The sequence below is a fragment of the Mizuhopecten yessoensis genome, unplaced genomic scaffold (genome assembly GCF_002113885.1).
Source record: "Mizuhopecten yessoensis strain PY_sf001 unplaced genomic scaffold, ASM211388v2 scaffold10489, whole genome shotgun sequence".
NCBI classification, from domain to species: domain Eukaryota; kingdom Metazoa; phylum Mollusca; class Bivalvia; order Pectinida; family Pectinidae; genus Mizuhopecten; species Mizuhopecten yessoensis.
The window spans coordinates 340,852-361,619 of record NW_018408572.1 but is presented as its reverse complement, the minus strand read 5'-3'; the positions used below and the strand labels follow the sequence as shown (position 1 = coordinate 361,619).

Sequence of the window (20,768 nt, the reverse complement as noted above, 5' to 3'; positions counted from 1 at the left end):
CCGCCCACCCGCCCGCCCGCCCGCTCACGTGATAACATAATACGTCCCCGTCTTCGACGGGCGTATAAAAAGCAAGACAAATTACTAATCTTATAACCAACCAATTTTTAATCTTGGACATGCAATGTACATTTCTGTCTGGTTCGTTTTACATGAAATAATTTCCAAAAGCACATGTGAATTTTATTTTCTACATGAACATTGTTTTTAAAGCATAATATCAGATATAACACTTTGTATCAGGCCTATCCAACATTGTGGCCTAACAATGACAGAGAGGTTGATCTGGACAGCTGGTGTCCATGACCTGCTGACCAGCAGATTAAACAGGAAAACACAGTTAGGCACCAGAAACTGACCAACAGAGTAAACGCCAGTGTGACAGGAAAATAGTTACATCTGATATCTACACCCAACACAGTTAGGCACCAGAATATCAACACCCAACACAGTTATGCACCAGAATATCAACACCCAACACAGTGAGGCACCAGAATATCAACATCCAACACAGTTAGGCACCAGAAGCTGACCAACAGAGGGAACACCAGTGTGACAGGATAATAGTTACATCTGATATCAACACCCAACACAGTTAGGCACCATAATATCAACACCCAACACAGTTAGGCACCTGAATATCAACACCCAACACAGTTAGGCACCATAATATCAACACCCAACACAGTTAGGCACCAGCATATCAACATCCAACACAGTTAGGCACCAGAAGCTGACCAACAGAGTGAACATCAGTGTGACAGGATAATAGTTACATCTGATATCAACACCCAACACAGTTAGGCACCTGAATATCAACACCCAACACAGTTAGGCTCCAGAATATCAACACCCAACACAGTTATGCACCAGAATATCAACACCCAACACAGTTAGGCACCAGAATATCAACATCCAACACAGTTAGGCACCAGAAGCTGACCAACAGAGTGAACACCAGTGTGACAGGATAATAGTTACATCTGATATCAACACCCAACACAGTTAGGCACCAGAAACTGACAACCAGACATATATAGCCACTTCTGTTTAACTCGTTTCCTTATCTGTCGGACACTTTACATAGCCCAGACATAGAACTACTGTCAATTTGTTTAATTGTTTCTCTGGAGCCATGACCTCAGATTTCTAATGTATTGAAAAATGTGGCTATATGCGCAAGGATCTTTTGTCACCTGATCAATTCCAGACCTATAATTTTGTAAATTGGGTGAATTTTATAATGGTTATAGGTTTCTTCAAGCATGACATTTTGGTTGGAATTTGTTATTCAAATATTACATACCATACCCCAGGTTTACAATACAACAAAGGTTGATGACCATTTTGTTCAACTTCCATTATTGGTATTGTAGACAAAAAATGTAGAGGTAACCTTATTTGGTCAGCATTCTCCGGCTACTATGATACAGTAGGACAGGCTAGGTCTCCCCTGGTCAGCAGATTTGTAAAAAGCAATATAAAAACACATTTTCTTAATCCAAGTCAAACATCAACATATCTGTTAATAATCGAGTTTCTAGATTATCATCAATGGTTGATAAGGTAAAACACATTTATATTAAACCCCGAGGAATCTCGGTCAAAAGTCCTCTATAGTCAATTGTGATAGAGTTTGAATTTTACAGAATACTTCTACTGTGGGAACAAAAAGTGATTTCAGTTCATAGAAGACATTAATTCATTATTTTATTCGGTATTAAAAGCCTCTAGCCCACAGTACATGTATAATTCTTGATGAAAGCCACTTAACATTGTAGCTTTAATTTATTTATAGTTCACAAAGACATATTTACTGTATGTATGTATACAGACTTCCGATTCCAACCCTCATTGATCCATTAAGCAGATTCACAGAACAACTGGTAAAATCAAATATTTTGTTAAATATTGATATTCAGGAGCTAAACCTACACTTATAATATACAGCATACCCTTTCAGGCTACTATAACAATGTCTAACAAGTAAACTTAATAATGGGTTAAACAGAACGGACACTTCTGTCAGACGATGATCTAGGTCCCGCTTTCTTCAATTATGATTTGGCCATCCTATGTTCCAATTTCATCAGGCATTAGCAGTGATCACCATCTTGGGGATCCTGAAGACAACATTATTATATATATTCCACACAAGCTTGTGTTGTCTCTTCCTTCAATGGAGAAATCAATAATGCCGTTTGTCTATGCAAAACTGGAAGAGATCCAATCTTAAACCATGAATGCTAGCAATACTGGAAGGAAGTGCAGAGGAGAAAATGTCTTTGATTGTGTGATTCTATGCTGAAAGACGCTAAACAATTACCATAAAATATTGCTAGGCATGTTTTTGCAGTGATAAATGGTAATTTCTGTTTATTAATCTTTTTGAATTATTGGTATTCACATTTTTGTCTACTGTAGATTACAGTGTCTCCCTTACTAGGCAGTAAGGTAGACACTGTAATCTACAGAAGACAAAAATGTGAATACCAATTTTTAGATAACAATGTCTACCTTACTGCCTAACTGTAGATTACAGTGTCTACCTTACTGCCTAACTATAGATTACAGTGTCTACCTTACTGTCTAACTGTAGATTATAATGTCTACCTTACTGCCTTACTGTAGATTATAATGTCTACCTTACTGCCTAACTGTAGATTACAGTGTCTACCTTACTGCCTAACTATAGATTACAATGTCTACCTTACTGCCTAACTGTTGATTACAGTGTCTACCTTACTGCCTAACTGTAGATTACTACCTTACTGCCTAACTGTAGATAACAATGTCTACCTTACTGCCTAACTATAGATTACAATGTCTACCTTACTGCCTAACTGTTGATTACAGTGTCTACCTTACTGCCTAACTGTAGATTACTACCTTACTGCCTAACTGTAGATAACAATGTCTACCTTACTGCCTAACTATAGATTACAATGTCTACCTTACTGCCTAACTGTTGATTACAGTGTCTACCTTACTGCCTAACTGTAGATTACTACCTTACTGCCTAACTGTAGATAACAATGTCTACCTTACTGCCTAACTATAGATTACAATGTCTACCTTACTGCCTAACTGTTGATTACAGTGTCTACCTTACTGCCTAACTGTAGATTACTACCTTACTGCCTAACTGTAGATAACAATGTCTACCTTACTGCTTAACTACAGATTACAGTGTCTACCTTACTGCCTAACTGTAGATTACAGTGTCTACCTTACTGCCTAACTGTAGATTACAGTATCTACCTTACTGCCTACCTGTAGATTACAATGTCTACCTTACTGCCTAACTATAGATTACAGTGTCTACCTTACTGCCTAACTGTTGATTACAATGTCTACCTCACTGCCTAACTATAGATTATAAAGTCTACCTTACTGCCTAACCAGATTACAATGTCTACCTTACTGCCTAATTGTAGATTATAATGTCTACCCTACTATAGATTACAATGTCTACCTTACTCTAGATTAGAATGTCTACCTTACTGCCTAACTGTTGATCACAATGTCTACCTTACTGCCTAACTGTTGATTACAATGTCTACCCTACTGCCTAACTGTTGATTACAATGTCTACCTTACTGCCTAACTACAGATTACAATGTCTACCTTACTGCCTAAGTGTAAATCACAACCTCTAATTTACTTCCTAACTGTTGGCCACAATCAAAGTTTTTTTCTCACTTTTGATTATAATCACTAGCTTACTGCCTTGAAATTGACAACAAATATTTATGTACACATTAACATTAAAATCAGCTTGACCTATATGTAATTGTAGTCTAGCCCTATGTCCAAATATAGGCAAATAAATGTATGACTTGACCAGTATGTTGTCATTTATCTGTATGTCTTAATAGAGAAGTGTCCGAGACAAAGCAGAGTACAACATTAGATCAATCTAACGTAAGGTAGTACCTATGGAACGTTTGTCCTTTTTCTTGTATTTTTTCTGTAATGTAATTGTTTCATGCTGCGTGTTAACAAAGAGGTGGATTGCCTGGTAGGTTTGACAAATTATATTTTCCACACTATCCCAATATATATTGGTTTATGTTATAGACATCCAACAAGTATCACACCGATACCGTGTCAGTGTCAGGTCATTACTGTTGTCATTACTCACAAGATTTACACTAATAATCCCTCGGATAAAGCCGGATAACAGAACATTCGGAAATAGATCAATTCGGAGACTTTACGAAAAGCCGGACAGAACAATTGAACATTACTCCCGATCCCATTCCATTTAATCTGTCTAAATTGTCAGAAACTCTGTTTGCACAATTATTGAAATGGAATTCCTTGGGGATGGGCAAGTTGTCGCCAAAGGTTGGATTGCAATATCTAACCAATGGATGACTAGGCCGCACAATAATTCCAGAATAATTACCGGAAAGTCGACCACCCCATTACTTTGTACAATAAACTCGGAACAGCAAGTTGACAGTAGCATTCAATAGACCGATGAATTATGGATGCCTATTTCTGTGAATGACAATGTTCAGTACATATATAGCATTTGAAGAAGTAATCAATTGGAAAACACATTAATTCATGCTTCAGTACCATCTTGCTTAGTTTTTACAGAGGAAGAAAACATGGTTTTTCTACATCTCGTTTTAAATGTGTTTTAGACAATATATACTTACACATACTCTCCAAGGTACAATCAAGATGGTATCAATGATGTTTTTCCCTATTTTTTTTTTTTTTTTTTTTTTTTCAATTTTTTTTNTTATAATTGTAGATACTTAACTCATTCATCCCTGAAGACACATTAGAACTACTCTGATTCAAGGGTTGGAATAGTTCATAACAAAATTTCAGGGGTGAATGAGTTAGATTTCATCACATTTTGAGAGTACTGAAATTTGAATCACAGTCGAAATACAAAAGTTTACCTTTTCATTTAATACTGGATAGTGCATACATATTGAGTTTAGCGCAATGACAAAACTATTACGATTTCAAAGTAATGTGGTATATTCTGAGTAAAAGAACTAGTGCTACCAACACACATACATACAATAGGGAGAGCAACCAGAAAACAGGAAATTAACCATTTATCTCCTGTCATGGACCCATTGGATGAACCACATTTGATCACGATACGAAACTTTGGCAGATTGATCAGTCACTATACAGCTAACCACAACTCCAGCAATACCCAGATTTATCAGCCACTGTACAGCGAACCACAACTCCAGCAATACCCAGATTTATCAGCCACTGTACACCTAACCACAACTCCAGCAATGCACAGATGGATCAGCCACTGTACAGCTAAACACAACTCCAGCAATACACAGATTGATCAGTCTCTGTACAGCTAACCACAACTCCAGCAATACACATATTGATCAGCCACTGTACAGCTAACCACAACTCCAGCGATTCACAGATTGATCAGCCACTGTACAGCTAAACACAACTCCAGCGATTCACAGATTGATCAGCCACTGTACAGCTAAACACAACTCCAGCGATACACAGATTGATCAGTCCCTGTACAGCTAAACACAACTCCAGCAATACACAGATTGGTCAGTCACTGTACAGCTAACCACAACTCAAGCAATACACAGATTGATCAGCCACTGTCCAGCTAACCACAACTCCAGCAATACACAGATTAATCAGTCACTGTACAGCTAACCACAACTCAAGCAATACACAGATTGATCAGTCACTGTACAGTTAACCACAACTCCAGCAATACACAGATTGATCAACCACTGTACAGCTAACCACAACTCCAGCAATCCACAGATTGATCAGTCACTGTACAGCTAACCCCAACTCCAGCAATACACAGATTGATCAGTCTCTGTACAGCTAACCACAGCTCCAGCAATTCACATATGGATCAGCCACTGTACAGCTAACCACAACTCAAGCAATCCACAGATTGATCATCCACTGTACAGCTAACCACAACTCCAGCAATACACAGATTGATCAGCCACTGTACAGCTAACCACAACTCAAGCAATACACAGATTGATCATCCACTGTACAGCTAACCACAACTCCAGCAATACACAGATTGATCAGTCTCTGTACAGCTTAAACATTACTCCAGCAATACACAGATTCATCAGTCACTGTACAGCTTAACACAACTCCAGCAATACACAGATTGATCAGTCACTGTACAGCTAACCACAACTCAAGCAATACACAGATTGATCAGTCACTGTACAGCTTAACACAACTCCAGCGATACACAAATTGATCAGGCACTGTACAGCTAACCACAACTCCAGCAATACACAGATTGATCAGTCACTGTACAGCTTAAACACAGCTCAAGCAATACACAGAAGCCACAAAAACATTCTTATGAACCAGACTTAAGTCAAACTGATGCTTAGGTGCATGGGGAGCTCATCTCAATGTCTGCCAAAGTAATTATATATTGAAGTTCAGGGGTCACAGATGTCTATACTTATTAGCTTGAAAACCTCAGACTCTATCCAATGGCTGGGAGAAAAGAGTGTTAAAGAAAACGAGATTTGTGGTAGACCACAAAGTGTAATTACCACGGAAACTGATGGATGCTGACTTGGGAAGTAGATCGACCCAACAGGTTCGAGAGTGAAACATGCAGGAGCCCTAGTCAGGATATATCAGACATCTTTTATACATACAACCTAAACATCTGGGTCCAGTAAAACCTTGTTTAAATGCCCTCATCTTTTCCAAAACATTCCTAATGCTATAACGTCTGGCAATATTTCGAGATGTAAAGAAGTCACATTGTGTTCAGTGGTTGACATATGACAACTCCTGTGATAAAAAGTAACGGATTGCAATACTGAATGTAACATCTACAACTTTCACCTTCGTAACATTGACAATATCACCTAAAAATGTCTTAAACATCACCTTTTAACCATTGTAATGTTGACAGTATAATAATATCACCTAAAACATCTAAAATATCACCTTTGTAACATAAGAAAATATCACCTAACAAGAGGCCCAAGGACCTTAGCGGTCACCTGAGTTATATTGTAGGTACTGGTAGCTCAATTTCATTGTTGAGATGTGATGTGGAAATCAACATGTAAACAAAGTGAAATACAATACTTGTCATGTCACCAAAGGTTTAGAAAGTTAAAAACTATTCAAATAAATCATTTTGCTATTGAGAAATATAATATCTATTTATATTTAGCCAATTTTCCTCTTTGGTCAACACCTGGGATAGGTCAGGATCTTACTTTCTGATATTATTTGATTTCAATTTCATTATACCTATTACAACCAAGTTTGAATTATTCAATTTTAGTTAAAAGTGTTATTTCCCTATATAAACCAAGGAGAACAGATGACCAAAGGGTAATAAAATGAGCAATTTATATAATGCACCTAAGGGCATTTCCATCCATAAAAGAAACTTGAATCTTGTGCATTTGAGTGCACAGATTTTTCAAATATCAGCCATTTCCCCCTTTTTGGCCCCACCTCTCCAGCCCCTTGGGCAAGGACGGATCTTATTTTTTCATACTGTCTAGTTGTCATCTCATCAAAATTATTCCAACCAAGTTTTAATAATTTCTTGTCGAGATTAGACAAAATATACCAAAATTGATATTTACCTATATAAACTATAGTAAACTTTACCCTCTCCCTAAAGGAGAGCAGATGACCTGGGTCATGGATCCATGCAGAGAAATTGTCTGTAGTATCTCCGAGTCTTGAGAAGAAGACTTTTGAAATATTGCTTAACTTTCCCTTTAGGGGTAGGAATCCCAATTTTAAAATTTTGCAACCTCATCTACCAAGAATAATTCTGACCAAGTTTTGAAAAAATTCCATGCTCTGGTTCTTGAAAAGAAGTCGAAAATGTAATAAGTTTATGGACGACGCATGACGGCGGACAGAATGCGATCAGAATTGGTCACTTGAGCAAAGCTAAGGTGACCAAAAATGTCTAAAATATTGACTAAATCACCGATGAAATACCTACAATATCATTTTTGTAACATTGAAAATACAATATATGCTATAAAAAATGTAGGAGAAAATCTCAAGACAAAAAATCAAATACTAAAATGAACAAGGGACAATAACCTTTGCAAAAATCGTCGAATCAAAATTCTGTTCAGGGAGACACAACTTCATATCATGATTATAATGTATACCAAGTTTTAAAGAGATCCCTCGAAAAATGTAGGAGAAGATTGCCAGACAAAAATCAAATACTGAAATAAACACAGGGCAATAACTTTTGCAAAAGTTGTTGGATCAAAATACTTTTCAAGGAAACACAACAACATATTATGATTAGTTAGCCTACAATGTTTCAAAGAAATCTGTGAAAAAAACTGTAGGAGAAGATCTCTGCCCTAAAAATCAAATATTGAAATAAACAAAGGGCCATAACTTTTGGAAAAATTGTCAAATCAAAATTCTTTTAATGGAGACACAACTTCATATCATGATTATAATGAATACCAAGTTTCAAAGAGATCGGTCGAAAAATGTAGGAGGAGAATGACAGACTAACAAAGGTTTACGCCGGACGGACAGACGGACAGACAGACAACCCCATACCATATTACTTCCGTCAAACTTGATGGGCATATAAAAATGGCATTAAAATTGATTATATAAGAGTCCAATACCAGTTAGTTATCACTGTATAGTGCCTGATCCATGCCACCTACAATTGGGATACTGGCCTGGCCTAATGAATGGATCGGATACAGTCAACAGGACAAAGATAACATTATTACACCCGATCTCGTGACAATTAATGCCCTCGTACCTGTGTACAACACAAAAATCAATGGTATCACTGGTGCCAAATAGCCATATACTGTCTGATCCAGACTTCTGATGGCGCAGCCACAATACCAGGAAGGGGGCGAGGAGGAAATCGGCACAGATAAATTAGCCGATTTTTGTTTTGTTCCAATATAGAGGTAAAACGGGAGTTATTTAATGATGGTTACTGATTTGTTCCATTGTTGGAGAAATGGAAAGAAAAGACAAAATTTAATAATAACTAATCATTATAAATTCACCGATAACACCGGTTTCCTAATCTTTTAAGTTAGTTTTGTTGATACAAATTTTTGTCAAACATTTGATTAATGTTGATATTTCAATTCAATTAAAATCATTATGGTTTTCAACGAAGACAATATTGGTCGAGGTAGCAGTAAAAACATTTTATCTTGAGGGAAGTTAAAACTAACTTCCTTTTGCAAAAATGAAACTTGATGGTGAAGAGTAGTATTATAAATTTGTTTTCCTATAGTTGTAGGGAAATGTTATTTGCTGTTTCCCTGAGATTATGGGTAATCATGTGTCTGAGGAGGGTATATATCAAACATTCTGTGAAACAGGAACCTAATACGAACTATATATTTATCTTGATCTTGTCATGCCCAAGCTCTACAATGCAGTATCTGGCTGTATGTTAACTGGATATTGAAAAAAGATAAAATTAACCTGTGTTATAATTTGGTGTTTGGTCGACACAGGATGAACAGGACGACATTATAAGAATTACTATGTAAAATTTGATATTGTCGCTATGCAGCAACAATAACCCATACTAAGGCACTTCAATACAGATATAGAGTTTGTTCAATCAAACCAATATGAGGACCTCGCAGGAGCTGCCTAATGAGGTGTTAACTACTGGTCCTAAGTCACCTGGCTAATACCTCCACAAGGGTTTGGACCTCAAGTGTGTTAGATGTGTGTTCTGTTTTGTATTCACTGTAGTACCGACCCCAGACCATTTTTATACTCCGCCAGGGTGATTTGAGTTGCACAAGTTTGTTCCCCTTTCCTTTTTTTTGTATCAGCAATTCTTTGATATGAATCTATTATAATAAATTCTCAAATCCCTTTAAAACTTAATTTCACCTATTATGAGTTTTGATAGCTTTCAAACAGGTGGTTGATTTTCAAATGTAACCAGTTGAAGGCCGACTAGTTTTTGTTATAATATATAGTTTAATCTCTGATAAGCTGGCCGTCTTTTAAGGACAACTGTTACAAAACCATTGCGATATCCTCAAACATAAAAGCAAAACTAGTGATATCATTAATATGATGAAAACAATTTATCTTCACTTGCTTTTTAGCCAAAAGGCATATATATAATGACAACCTTTTTTTAAAGGTTTAAATGGGAATGCACCAAAAAATATCTCGAAAGTCATTCTTCAAGTTACACACGTCCTTGAATGACCTTGTAGTTGTCAATAAGACGTTAAACAAAACAAATAAAACCAAACCTCGAGTAATAGAAAATTTCCACAAACAAAAGGCTTAATTATGACATCCAATGCGACTGTAGTGTACTTTGCTATACAGTCTAGTCTGTAAGCTATATCAGCACTACAATGGCACATCTGTACAAAACCTACAGCAGATGTTTTTACAAGTGGTTTGTCGGAGATATATACACATGCAACAATGTGAACTGTTACAGGTTATATACAGTGTCATCATGCAGTGGAGAGAAAATCAGTGATACAATACACACCGAGACTGACGACCAGTGACATGTATAGCCGACATGTATAGCCACACAGCTGCCTAGAATTACGAGTGGACAAATAACTCATCTGATGTCACACACTACACATAGTACAGTTAGATATGATTCGAGACATATAATTTACATATCTGTATCTCCATCTACATAAGAAATCATATACCTGCCTATATAAACTACACACAAACATACAATCAAATTCTATCCTCAGACGGGTAAACATACCTACCTGACCCTAAACCATCGTCAATGGAATCCTCACGTTTTCCTACAGGGTTTTCCATTTTTTTATGAGCAGACGACTTCTTAGATCGAGCCCCAATTGTAGATTTCTCCGCCCCCAGTGTGAACGCCTATTCACCGTTTAAAATGAAATTCACTTCCACTCACAAGAGCCGACCAACAGAAAACAGAAAATCACCCTTCCAATCGATCCAATAGATGGAGCGTTTGTTTTCATTCACAATACAAGCTGATCCGATGGAAGTGAGCTGGGAACACCATTCTAAAAATAGATTCTCAAATGATGCAAGGCAGAGGCACACACCCCTAAATGTCTTACACACACTGAATATCCCACAATTCAAATATCACTTCCTGTTTTGTCTCTCCGAATAATCTTGACTTTCATTTGCTGCATTTCTAAATATAGACTTCCCAAATGATGCAAGCATCCAGAGCCACACCTTCCCCGGAGTCAATGTTTCACCTAAACACAGGATTCCTCTAGACTGTAGTTGCTATGGTGATTACAGGGGTTTAAGTTTGCCACCTGCTATATGACTATGTGATATATGTGTATTTTGCCAGTCACAGTTGACTGGTAGATAGGCTGACAGTTCTGAGGGTCAACACACCACTATAATCAATACACTAAGTCTGTACATCAGTGTAGGGCTTAGTCTCAGGTTATATGTGTGTGACAATGCTGTGTGAATTAATACACATTTTATGTGTAATGCTGGGGTGCATATATAAGGTTTCATGTGTAATACGATCTGGTATGTAATTTCAGGTTATATGTCGAATGATTGGACATTTATATAAAATGCAGTTTTCTGGTGTTCTGCAGAAAAATCAGTATTTATATAATGTATAAATAATACAACTGTATAATCGTCCTGGAAGTTGTCGTAGCAAAATCAAAATAATCTGTTAGAATGAATCTCATATTACTCTAGTAATCTGAGTTTCCAATGATGTCGGGAACATTGCTGTTGAGATGAGAACACATCACATGACACAATTCCAATTTATACAAATCTCATTTCCGTCTGTCTCGGCTATTCTTTACTCTGGTGGACCACAATGACACTCCACTCTTTGACAGAACATTTACATATATCCAGCAAAGCAGGACTTTAAAATCGCAAAGTGCCTCTGAAAATATACTGAAATTCTGTCACGTTCCTTCACAACAGGAGTTGCTACTAAAGAGAGAGTGATGTCAACTGTCATATAACACGTATATAATGCTGCTAAATGAAGCATAGATTTTTCACACTCCCAACATTATGTTTATCAAATTCAATTTGCACGTTTTCGAACACTAAAGTGTCTTCATATGTGCAAGCTCTGTCCTTTTATACATACATACAATATGCATATTTTTGAACTATGTTTTCAATATTAAACAAGGTTACCGCGAGCGGTATATAATACGCCCGCCACACATTGAATGAGCAGTTGTTTGTATGATTGAAATATATGAAGTATTTGTGAGTAATTGATATTAAAAGAGAAATCATTCAACATAACTGGTAGATCAATGAGTGCAATACAACATCATGGAACGCATGCATCGCATTAATGAAACCAAGGGGAATAACTCAAATAATTACGGTCGGATAATGGCGGTTATCGAACTTGTCCGAGCTTCCATGGTAGTTAACCTTGTGGTGAAGTTTGAAGTAACTCCGTTAATAATTACTTGAGATATCGAGCGGACATCGTTTGCATGCCCGCCCGCCCGCTCACGTGATAACATAATACGTCCCCGTCTTCGACGGGCGTATAAAAACTTGAAACTACAATTCCAATATTCAATCCTAATTCTAAACTTCACCATTCAATTATTCAAATTTCTCCTATTGTGTTATTCAAATAAATAAAACCTAAATTCTAATAAGCCTACTATGGCTTTATGTTTAACCCATTCACCCCTGAAGACACATTTGAACTCTTCCAAATCAAAGGTTGGAATAGTTCATTATGAAATTTCAGGGGTGAATGAGTTCATACAATACCATTAGATACATAATTACCAAGAATATCAGGTGATAATATATCAAGATAAATAAGATTTTCAAGACGATATCTGGAATTTATCAAGCAAAAAGGGTATATCTTATTTTCACGAATGAATTAAGTGTCAGAATAAACCACTTCTCTGAAAGAACAAGTTCAAATCTCCCTCTAAAACAACAATATTACAAGTAATGCTGAAAATAAACCTTGTACAAACTGACAACCTATTAAATGGAGTTGGCTGCGATATAAACACCCTTGTGTGGTAAGTAAGGGATAATCTCAATCTGAAGACAAATCTCGGATGTCAAGAATGAGTTTCTGTCAAGTTCTGGATTCCAAAATATCACTCCCAGAAATAAATGATTTTCCAATCTGGATCACCTCACACAGTCTAATTGGTGTTCTATGTATAAAATGTCCATAACCACAAAAATAAATTGTAAATAACAAAGTTCTGTCCATCAGGACGATGTTTGGGACATGCTTCAGTCTCTCACTCAAGCTGTTCCTCAAGACTGGAGCCTCTGACCATCTATCATCATTTCACACCAAAACGAAAAGCCAATAAGTTTAAATATCCTTACCTGTAAATATTAAGTTTGGCTAATAAGCCATCAAGGTTTGAAAATTCTTCAGAATTCATAATTATAAATATCAATAGTTGATTCCAATATATATGTTATTCACAACTGTGGTACTTACGTAAAGGTGAATTAGGCGGGCTTATACTTCTCTGAAACACATACAGGTCAAAAATCACAACACAGTTAAAATTGTCCGATAGCTAGTCTAAGGGAGATAACTCTCCCAAAATTATCTGAATTCTTGTTGAAATGCATAAGTTATCAAAGTTGGATATATTACCATCATCACAAGCAAAGATATCGAGAAACAAACAGAAAGCCTATGAAATGTTTTCTTTTCTTTTGAACAACAGAAGCTCAATATTTTAACTTCACTTTTATAATCATCCAGAAATAGGGGGTGGGGTGTAGGCATTCACAATTTTTTTTCCCTTGGGTCTTCTATACAAACAAATATCTGCAGGATTATAATGAACATTGGTTTACAAAACTCAAAATGCACTAATCGACATTACTGACATCACAATGTAAACTGATGTTAAGTTTTGCGGAGGATTTAGTGTTTACATGTAAATTTGGGTTTTGCCATCTAATGTAACATTTCAGTTCAATAGGAAAATCAAAATGTCTGTTTAGGTGCCGGAAATATGATAAGACTCGCAATAAAATAGTACCATGGCTGATTTATAGGTCCCAGAAATTATAACTATAGAAATTCAAAAAGAAATTCTCACCTGGTGGACTAGCGGTCTCCTAGGGGATTTTGTTTTAGAATCCGAATTTGAACGAGCACGGTATCTATTCAACACCAAGTCGGCTGGACTAGAAGCATGTCGAGTCCGACCATCGTTTCGTGGGACCATCAACTGGTTCTCAAGAATCTGCCCCATTGGCGTACTAGCCCCCTGGGGTTTGGGTCCATGCTCATTCATCCTTGCATTCATTAATGAATCCCTTAATTGTGATTCATCCATAGAATGGTCCATTTTATTGGCCGGTGAGGTAGCACTGTGCTTTTTCCCTGGTTTTTTAACACCTGATAAATCTGATTTTGATCGAGGTCTAAACTGATCAAAGAAATTTTTTACTTTTGACGACGCACTGTGACTTCCAGACGGTGAACTCCCTTTACTTTCCTTGAAGTCTTCCCCTGACTTATTACGCTGACGGGCTTTCCCTGAGAAAAGGCCTCTAAGACCTGTTGAGCCTGCCCGTGGACGAAATTCACCATCAGGAAAATCGTTTGCCACATCCCGAACATCCGGCTCCAAGAGAGGCATGGCGAAAGCACTTAAATCCTGCAAAAATACACAAAACAGTTTTCAATTAATTTTATGGTTCAGATTTTTATTTACCCTTGAAAAAGTGGATTTATACAAATTTATTTAACAGATCTACAATAAAACCAACATGACACTTTCGAATTTAGAGTGAGATGATAAACGAGTTTTTCTACAGCAATCAATAATTGATCAATTTTTCAGATCTGCCAATGCAACACAAAAATTGTCATAAAGGGCCAAACAATGCAATATAAATCTAATATACAGATAGAAACTGACAAATAATGTCAAACGGAAGTTACTCTAAGGCACTCATTTTAAACATTGTGATCATCTGTTGTACCTCCATATAGATTGTGTGTGCATGTGCTGAAAGTGGTATGTGTGTTCTTCTTGTTATTGGTCTGTATTTTCAAAGGCCTACTGCAGCACAAAGACTGTAATACTCAACCCAGACCATAGTATACTCCATTCTAAGCAGACGGAGCTCATAAAGAACAGTGGTATTGCTAAATAATAATTATAATAATAATATACAACATTTATATAGCGCCCTATATGATTTGTGAAATTACTCTAAAAGGCTTGACAACATATGCATGATAACATTATTAGTTATAATTGTGAAACAAAAACAAAGGCTTACAATCACTTTTGTATAACCACAAGGACACAACCACATCCTTACCGTCCTGTCCGAGGGATACAAACCTACCTAGATACTTAGAACCCTGGTCAACAGGCCAGCTAGCACACTACCAACTGTGCTAACAAGCCTTAACTCATTTATTCAGAATACTGTCTTTTATCTCTGTAACTTTCATATTTTAATCACCGTTTATTTTTTAAAGTACTGATGTTTATCAGACTGTATTTCTATCCCAGATTATACACTGATCACGCTCCCTCAGGGCGGGGTACACACTGATCCCGAGGGAAGGGTAATGTACCTGAATCCTGCCGGAGAGCTTGATCATTAGTAATCCTGACACACCTCACTGTTAAGACCTTACGGTAATCATAGAAAGCTTTACAAATCCACTTGTACTGAAGCTCTTCAGTAAAATCTATGAGATTATGTACCTGCAATCATACCTTTTTTTCTTTATTTTTTTTAAAAGTTTTCTTTGACATCTGGTAGAACATGTACGTAGCAAGCAATAACAATGAGTGTATAAGTTTACGTCTTTTGTATCAACCACAACTTGAATCTTGTATAGCAGAGAAGAAATTTTCTTTATTTTTAATGAAAAACCTTTTTTTTTTTTTTTTTTTAAGATTTTCCACCATCTATCTCCGAACCCCTTTCACAGTTTATACCAATGTTCAATCTGAGGCAATAGGACACTGAGGCAATAGGACACTGAGGCAATAGGACACTGAGGCAATATATAGGACACTGAGGCAATATATAGGACACTGAGGCAATAGGACATCAGGAGAGCTGTTACAGGCCCTTACATTTGGTATCAGATGATGGGACGCTAAAATACTCACTTCACCTGTTCTTAAAACCTGTTGCAATGCCCTTCTACCCCCCCNGCTATTGAAGGCAACATGCTGTTCAAACACAGGTGCAACCCTATTTCTGCAGAATCATGTTCCACTATAAGTGTGCAAAAATTTTTCAAGGACCTGTGTACCATTCAATTTTCAAACTAGATCAAACACATATTTTTCAATATTTTAATTAACTTAAATTGTTAATCATCAAATCATGGTAGCATACAGTATTTGACATAATAAGGGCCCTGGGTGTGGATAAAAGATAAGTGAGGTACAGACATTTCCCCCCCAAACCAACCTAACTCATATTTGGACTGTTTTCCCCTTTTATCAAAGTACTCTTTATCCCCCTCCCACGTTGAATCTCACATAATTAACGCCCTGTATCACAGATTGTGTTGCCACCGTTCAGAAGGTAATGTTCCATGTCAGTATTGTGTATGTTTTTCCGAACTGAAAATGTTATTTTGATGGCAGAAGTTGTCTTACTAACAAAACCAACAAGTTTTCGTAAGGAAACTATGAAATCTGCAATGGAAAAGATCTGATATTTTACAAGAAACATTCAAGTAAAAATTTCGAATTCCTGGGCCACCCTTAACTCTGCATTCACCTCTGAAATTTCATATTGAACTATTCCAACCATTGAGTTGGGAGAGTTCAAATGTGTCTTCAGGGGTGAATGATTTAATAGAGGTGCCCTTATTACGTCCAATACGGTACATAATTACAACATACCTTTCATAAACAAACAAACCAAACTACTTATATTCCACACAAAGCATCTGAACATTGAACAAGGTCTTTACATTTTTGAAATTGCTGTCAGATGAATGGTGAGGATGAGTTCAAGTTTTGATGTGGCAAATATTCTCCCTGTACATTACAGAAGTATGGATATATTACTTTCATTTTCATATCAACCCTTTCACCACTGTGGACCATAATGGACTCATCCAAACAAATGTATGGTAGAGTCTACTAAAGTTAACTAGGGTTGAAAAGGTTAACACTTCTCAAAGGTACGTAAGAATGTTCTCAATCATAAGATTTTTTTAAAAGCAAAACTAGTGTAAATATAATATACAGAAATTTGAGGATAAGGCTGGTACTAATTTCATAAGTGCCTTGGTTCTTGAAATATGTAATACTTGGTATGCATACATAATAGTTTAAAAATCTTTTACGCGAGCCTCCGGATTTTGAACCACATAGGCACTTGTTGTATGTAGTATAGGAACTGTTCACTTCACAAAGCTACATGTATCTACTTTATCATTAAGACATCTACACTCTACAGTAATGGGAAATGAAAGAGGGTGCCAAAATATCACAAGTAATACAGAGTTATCTCCCTTAAGTGCAGTGACCTATATGAAGAGTTGAACTGACCGAAAATTTTTCCAAGATACACTTGGAAGGCAGTTAATTTATCAGTATTTTTTTTTATTACTTATGTTGTATTGATATCATGTAACCTTACATTTTTCTTCTTAAAACAATGTGCAATTAATGCTGTTTCATAGCATACTAGCATTAATTTTGTTTTATTCTTGTTTTCTTTAAAAGCAATTCATCTGAAATGAAATTCCTATATGAGTGATTAATCACCCCTTATTTCGAAGATATAGAATCACTTTCTTTTATTAACTTTCCATGCAAAAATGTGATGAATTTACCTCTGCCTTTTTCACTGGCGCTTGTTTTGAAGTCTGTTCCTGAATCCATGACTTCTCCAGTTGTGATTTCAAACAGTAAACATACAGATTTGTCATTTTGTCAGTTTATAATTCCTTCACTGTCAACCGTTAGCATCCAAGTGTATCAGATACGTTATGCAACCATCGGCTGTATCACAATAATCCTCCCTTAGAATCAAGAGACATGAAGAACCCGATTCCTCTTTGGTCCTGAATTTCGGTTATTACGTGCTGTGTTATACATTACTCATACAAATGCCAAAGTCAAAAGTCTGCCCCACAGTGTATTTCATAATATCAGACTTTTACCCCCAGAAGAAGATTTTGAGATATCCTGGAAAAGAATAAAATGCATTTATCTTCTTTGAAAAACAGATTGCTTCTCCTGTATATTTGTACATCTGAGATTTGTTTTTAAAGCAGAAGCATTAAGACCATTGATAGGACCCATATACCTACTGCCTACACTTAGATAGTTCCAGCTCTGGTGGCACAGGGCAAATCTAAACATTCAATGAAATCAGACACACATAAATGCAGAATAGACATAATATTGACCTCTGACCTTTTCTTTTCCATGTGCTATCAGACAGGCAAATGTTAAAACATTATTCGCCAGGTACAGAACAAATTATATATATATCACAAAACATGACATATAACTTATCACATAGGCCTACTAGAACGCCCACAATCCGCAAAGCATGTTCGACCAACACTCGCTACTGTGACAAAGGACTCAATCAAAGCCCGAACCAGTACCGGACTAGGCAAATAGTTTCAGCAAACAAATGCTCAATTAGTTCTTCAGCTAGAATTTTTCATGACATGTTTACAGAAAAGTTAAAACAAAGTCCCAACTACTGACTAACAGGGATCATCAAAATTAAGAAATATAAAAATATTTTATGATAAATATTTGATATAATATTTTTCGCATTCATTTTTTGTTAAGCTTGCACTACCTGGGATATTTTTAGCTGTAACAATGAAATTAAATTAAAAAAAAGTCAAATTCTGTTCAAATTCTTTTGGAGTGTTATTTATTTTAATTTGACCCTAACCAATTTTGAGCAAAAATTACAGAGCTTTTTAGATTAGATGGACCAGGATACTATGACACTCTATCTGCATGCTAAATTTATAAATGCCCCTGTCAGTCATATATCAAAACTGAAGAAGAAAAAATAAACAATTGTCAGATCAATAAACAGAAATACTACAAACAGTGTAGCCAAAGTCAGCAACTGCTAAATTACACAGAACGATAAGCCATTCATTATGAGAGCTCAAGTGTCTACCAGACCGATCTCCAGACCTCCATTCACAGCTAATTCTAGGATAACTATTTCAACAGTTAGCTTGCCAAGATACTATTAGGGCTGGAACTTGGGTCAGGTACAACGGGAGCTATATTGTATACCATTGAACACAGCGATAAATAACACAATAGTAAGGAATGAGCCGGCATCCAAGGTGGTCCAAAAAAAAGTATAATGGAGAAGGAGATGACTACTTCTGATAATACTCAGGACTACTAGATGGAATGTGATTCATTTACCTCTAAATGGTGAACAGTTAATATTCCTACAGGTGTGATACAGATAGACTAAGATAGTATACCTTGTGAAGATAAGTATATCGGCAATAACTAAATATCCTGTACTTTACTGTACTTTACATCCCTAGTTTTGTCTCTGTATATCACTCAGAATCTTCCCAGAAATAAAACTTGGTTGTGAAAGTTAAAATCCTTAAAAACTGTTTCCTGGATACAGACACATGATCATCTGGTTTGTCAGTCACAGAAACTTCCCATCAGTTCTTCAACGAGCACACAATATTGAAAGTGTCCACTCTAGATGAAAGTAGAAAGATTTATATACCATACAACAATACTTATATCAGATCAATATATACCTGGTCAACACTCTATATTGTAAACTGATAATAAATTTCCCAAACAACCATCATGCAATTCTACACGTAACGGCCACACCATCAACAATGTCAAGTAATCCTTCTAAAGCTCAGAATTTCTTTCTTTTCTTTCTTTAACCCACAACAACAACAACATCATCATCACCAGAGTAAATTAATACTTCAGATATTTACAAACGGAGGCACTCATATACCAAGTCCAGCTACCAGAGGATGGCCTTCAGCTGCTATCTTAGTGTCGTTAACCTGCCAGCACTATAGATATTTGATCTACAGGAATTTGACCAGTCTTTTATCAATCAGGTCATGCTTATGACCTAAGGGTTAGAACCTCAAAACAAAAACAACTTTTCTGATATGAGTGTATGCTTGTGTATCACCTAAATAATCTTAATTCACAGAATTTGTGTTTTATTTAGTAAAAACACATTTTTTTTCTTTTTTGGGCAAATGTTAAGAATAAATATAATATGACTTTTGTGTGACATCACACTGACAAAGAAATACCAATAAAATCAGAGCCAAGATTGTGAAATTTAGATGTCAGCAATTATCTGTGTTTTTATTGCGGTTTTCTTGAAAAAATCTTAAAGGTATGCTCTTATAATTAGCTTCCTTTTAAAATGAAAATTTATTTAACTCCCCCAAAAAATTACATATAGCCTGCCAAAGTTGTGATACATCAAAGAATTATATAAATAGAAACTTACGTAACATCTTATACAGGAATAACCAACTAGACTTGCTCAAGTCCCGTTATCAATCGAAATGATAAATGGAAGCCAAAACTGTATCTTTCTGCATTGAATTTAACATTACATTGATATGTTTTATGACTTAATTTCCTGTGCACCAAACAAATTGAAATCTCCCAACATTTTTACACTCATTACTTTTTTAAAAGATTTAGTGAAAAAGAAAAAGAAATCTAACTATTCTGTTTTCTGAAAGTGGGGGG

At 36.2% G+C, this 20,768-nt stretch overlaps 1 protein-coding gene across 9 annotated transcripts in view; it reads right to left on the bottom strand.

The window, feature by feature from the left end:
• LOC110460848 (5'-AMP-activated protein kinase subunit gamma-1-like) overlaps positions 1–20,768 on the bottom strand; it is a 331,224-nt gene that overhangs the window by 51,625 nt on the left and 258,831 nt on the right. For 7 of the 9 annotated variants that reach the window (XM_021514034.1, XM_021514030.1, XM_021514031.1 and 4 more), the window contains 2 exons: positions 14,115–14,678; positions 13,499–13,529 (listed from right to left, as the gene is read on the bottom strand). In XM_021514034.1, coding sequence (XP_021369709.1) covers positions 13,499–13,529; positions 14,115–14,678 — 595 coding nt within the window. Of the gene's footprint in view, positions 1–10,775; positions 11,210–13,498; positions 13,530–14,114; positions 14,679–17,848; positions 18,204–20,768 lie in introns of those variants that run through there. The other 2 variants (XM_021514033.1, XM_021514039.1) reach the window with 2 other exon arrangements.